At 40.6% G+C, this 3,874-nt stretch overlaps 1 protein-coding gene across 1 annotated transcript; it reads right to left on the bottom strand.

The window, feature by feature from the left end:
* Positions 1-340: 340 nt before the first annotated feature.
* On the bottom strand, positions 341-2,461 carry LOC147329802 (P2Y purinoceptor 1-like). Its single transcript, XM_086294142.1, has one exon. The coding sequence runs from the start codon at positions 2,429-2,431 to the stop codon at positions 1,382-1,384; it is 1,050 nt and encodes a 349-aa protein (XP_086150268.1). The 5' UTR covers positions 2,432-2,461; the 3' UTR covers positions 341-1,381.
* Positions 2,462-3,874: the final 1,413 nt, after the last annotated feature.

Genomic DNA, 3,874 nt, shown 5'->3' with positions numbered 1-3,874 from the left:
CACACAAAGAATCCATTATTATATTTCTAAAACACCAGACTAGAATAGTCCTAGAATAATCCTAGAAACATAATAATAAATCAAAACTAGAGCTCAAGAATAACAATGAAAAGTAAACTAAAAACTTGTAATACAATAACCTCACAATAATCACAATAACCAGGAAAGGACCCAACAAAAACCAGACCATGTCACACTTTCTTTTATTGTAAAGATGATCAAAATCCTGATTGTAATAAAGCAACCATCTGAAAAACAGAGGACTAGTGTTTAAAGTGCGTCTTTAAAAACGAAATAAAAATAATAATAATGCTATTATGTCTGTAGAATTGGGGGGGGGGGGGGGGGGGTCTACAAGTTAGACCTTTGCAAATGTAATAACCAGACAGTTTCGCGTTTTTCAGTATAAAAATACTTGACTGTAGCCCATGTAGCCTATATTTGCCCGTATTCTTATTCCTGTGTAATGGTGGTTTCCCCATAGCAGAGATGGCAGTATATTCGTTATTAATTCTTCGCTGTGATTTTCAAATTTTGCAAAGCAACACAGTGGACCAGACTGAAACCCAGCAACTTTTATTCCCACGGTGCATGTTTGACACGCATACTTCAATGGAACCGCGTGAGGGTTCCGCATAATGTGCATCGCCTTTGCTACCCATCTGTATGAGATATAATTAGATTATTTCACCTTTGTGACACGCGGATTCATTTGATGATATTACTTTTTTATTTAGGTTAAAGAAAAAAAGAAGAAGAAATAAGAGAGCACTTGAAAAGTTTTAGTGGTATTTCTACTTCAGACTGTCCACTCCAGTTTCATACATAGCTGTTGCTGTATTGTGTCCGTTTTCTCTAAACAAACGGCAGTAATTAGGCTGTGCCAGACTCTTAAAACAAGTGCTGTTAAAATCCCTTTTATGGTTTGAGTCTGAGTCGGTTACATGTTGAGGTGAAAAATACAACTCATGGTGAAGTATATCAAAGCTTCATCTAACAGTCCAAAGCAGTGTAGCACATAACACAAATAAGTGTCAACAGCATACTTCCTGCTGCACTGTACAGAAGAAAGATTTGAGGCTTACTAAATACGCAGAAAATAAAAATATATAAGTTGTTACAATGCTTAACACTTGGAACAGTTCAAAAATAGAGGTATATGAGCTGGAGCTTCAGCTTTAAGTCTTTTCGGTAACATCCAGGGAACCATCCGGACACTTGACTTTCTCTGTGCACTGACACCTCAGTGACCTACCCCTCGCCAGTCCTCCCTTAAGCACAATCATCAGTCGCAGTCACGTACTTTGTTCACGGATCTGTGGAAGTGCTGGCGGTGCGTGACATGTATAGACGAGCAACTCGCGTAAACTGATTCTGCGCCCTATCCACTCCTCTTGTCGAAACTGGTGCACATGTCTGCGGGTAAATCCACGTCCGCTTCTATGGGTTTGCGGTAAATAATTGCGCTTTTGAGTCCGGCAAGAGACATCCTGGTCCGATTACTGAAGTCTTGAAACTTAGTCAGGAAATCATCATTTCCTACTATATAAATCAGCGGGTTTATCGCGCTGTTTAGACAAGCCAGGAATCTGCCGACCTGGTGTGCAATGTAGATGTCGTCGAAGAGGTGGTGACAAAGCCCATCTTGTTTCAAAATCCTGGTAGTGAGATTTAAATTTCGAAATATATGGTAGGGAATGAAACAGACGGAGAAAAGTATGACCAGAATCACGACCAGTTTCAAACATCGCTGCTTCAGCAGTGGGTTGACATTGGCGTTCTTTCCCAGAACCACCACGATGTGTCCATAACAGCCCAAAATGATGACCAAAGGCAGGACAAACCCGGTGACCGTCCAGCTGATGCTGTATGGCAGGTAGTATCTGGTCAGGTTGGTTGAGGTGGTGTCAAAACACGAGTTTGGTTTTTTTTCATCATTCTTGTCAAAGAACATATCAGGAGTAATTTGAATAATGACCAAAACCCAGACCAGAGCGCTTATGGCCAGAGAGTGGCGACTGGTGATTTTCCCCATCACTTTCATCGGGTGCACAATGCCCAGGTACCTATAGATGCTTATGCAGGTAAGGAAGCCGATGCTGCCATAAAGGTTGAGGTTGAAGCAGAAGCGCGTCACCTTGCAGAAAGGCTGGCCAAACTGCCAGTCACTCTCACGCGCGTAATAGTAGACGAGGAACGGCAGGGTAAACAGATACAGCAGGTCCGCCACCCCGAGATTGAACATGAAGATGTTGATGTTTCCGTTTTTCTTCCAGCTCACACATACGCTTCTCAGTCCACAGATATTGGACACCGTCCCGACAATGAACACGGTGATAAAGACGGGCGGCAAAAAGCTGTGCGTAAAATTTAGATTGATTAGGTTGCCCTCACAAGGTCCTTTTGTGTTGTTTACAGACATCTCTCGCATTGATGTAAAACCTTTGTCATATAAAATCTCCTACAAAAACACAGCAGTCAGTGATCGGCTCGCTCAGGGCAATGACCTCCACTGAAAGCTAATCGTGGAAAAAAAAACAAAACCCACAAGTGAATATGCAATTTAAAAAAAGTATCCGCCCACTTTTTTCCAGCTATGGTAGCACACTCATAATGACGTAAAGAATGGGGGGGAAGTAAAAATAAAAACAGACACGCACAAAGTACAAATTAAATCATGTATTGCTTTAAATCATTTGACATCACAGATGCAGTCAGCTCACTGCTGTGTAAAACGACACTAAAGGATACAGCTAGCTATCTCACCGTACCTTATAATATTTAAATGACTTCGATGGTATGTGGCCCAACCAACTGAAACACATAAAAACAAATGAAATGAAATAATATTTAAACAAGCTACAGAAACGTTTTCAAAGATCAAAGAATATGGATTTATTAAAAGATTAATCAAAAAACTGTTCTGTTGTACAGAATGTCACAACATAGACATTCTGCTTTATGACATTAATTTCCCCAGGCGTCTCTACTCTGTCCCAGTTCCCCTTTTTTGTATGTACAGTCTCTATAATCCTTTGTCACACTGTCTGTGGAACCAGTCTGGCCATTCTATTCTGACCTCTGGTGCCAGCAAGCCACAAACTAGATAAGCAATCGTTAATCTACTTGATTTAATCAGGCTAAGATATAATATATGACACACTGGGTTCTTATATGTTCTTATTTCAGTTCTATTTACATGTGCGTATTGAAGTAGACCAATGACACAATGGAAGTCGAAGTACTATACTAGTAATGCTGATTATTTGTCGCCACCTAGTGGCTTACCCCAACACATACATACATGGTTGTTCTCAGAAACAGGTAACGCTATAAAACGAGACAACATTCGAATTCACAGCAATTTAGAATACCTAAATAATCTAATAAGTATGTCTTGTGCTGTGGGAAGGCACAGTACATGAGATAACCCACATGGTACATGCATAATATGGAAATGCCACGCAGACCCCAGCTAGTTTGAGCTCAGGCCCTTCATGCAGTTATAGCACTGTGATCTGCACTGTTGCCTAAGTTTTGCCATGAACTGCTGAACCTTCTTGTTATTGTGTGTGTGTGTGTGTGTGTGTGTGTGTGTGTGTGTGTGTGTGTGTGTGTGTGTGTGTGTGTGTGTGTGTGTGTGTGTGTGTGTGGATAGATAGATGTATGGATGTATGGATAGATAGATGTATGTGTGTGAGTGACCTGTGACAGAAAGAGATTGCCTTCACATCACAGCCAAGACAGACTAAAAGGTCCTGATGTTAGTAAAAATGATCAGTGCTAAAACAGAGCTTCTCCCTGTTTCCTAATAACAAAGCACTGCTATTCTTAATCAAAGAAATCAAAATATAAGTTTGATCAATACATAAAT

Source organism: Aulonocara sp. 'chitande type north' Nkhata Bay, linkage group LG5 (genome assembly GCF_057382095.1).
Source record: "Aulonocara sp. 'chitande type north' Nkhata Bay isolate Kocher_YH1m ecotype deep benthic linkage group LG5, A_spYH_male_GT1.1, whole genome shotgun sequence".
Lineage (NCBI taxonomy): Eukaryota > Metazoa > Chordata > Actinopteri > Cichliformes > Cichlidae > Aulonocara > Aulonocara sp. 'chitande type north' Nkhata Bay.
This window is presented reverse-complemented; position numbering and strand designations above follow the sequence as displayed.

Bases quoted from the DNA above. Each gene is read 5' to 3' on its own strand.
- LOC147329802 (XM_086294142.1), bottom strand. From the start codon at position 2,431: ATGCGAGAGATGTCTGTAAACAACACAAAAGGACCTTGTGAGGGCAAC.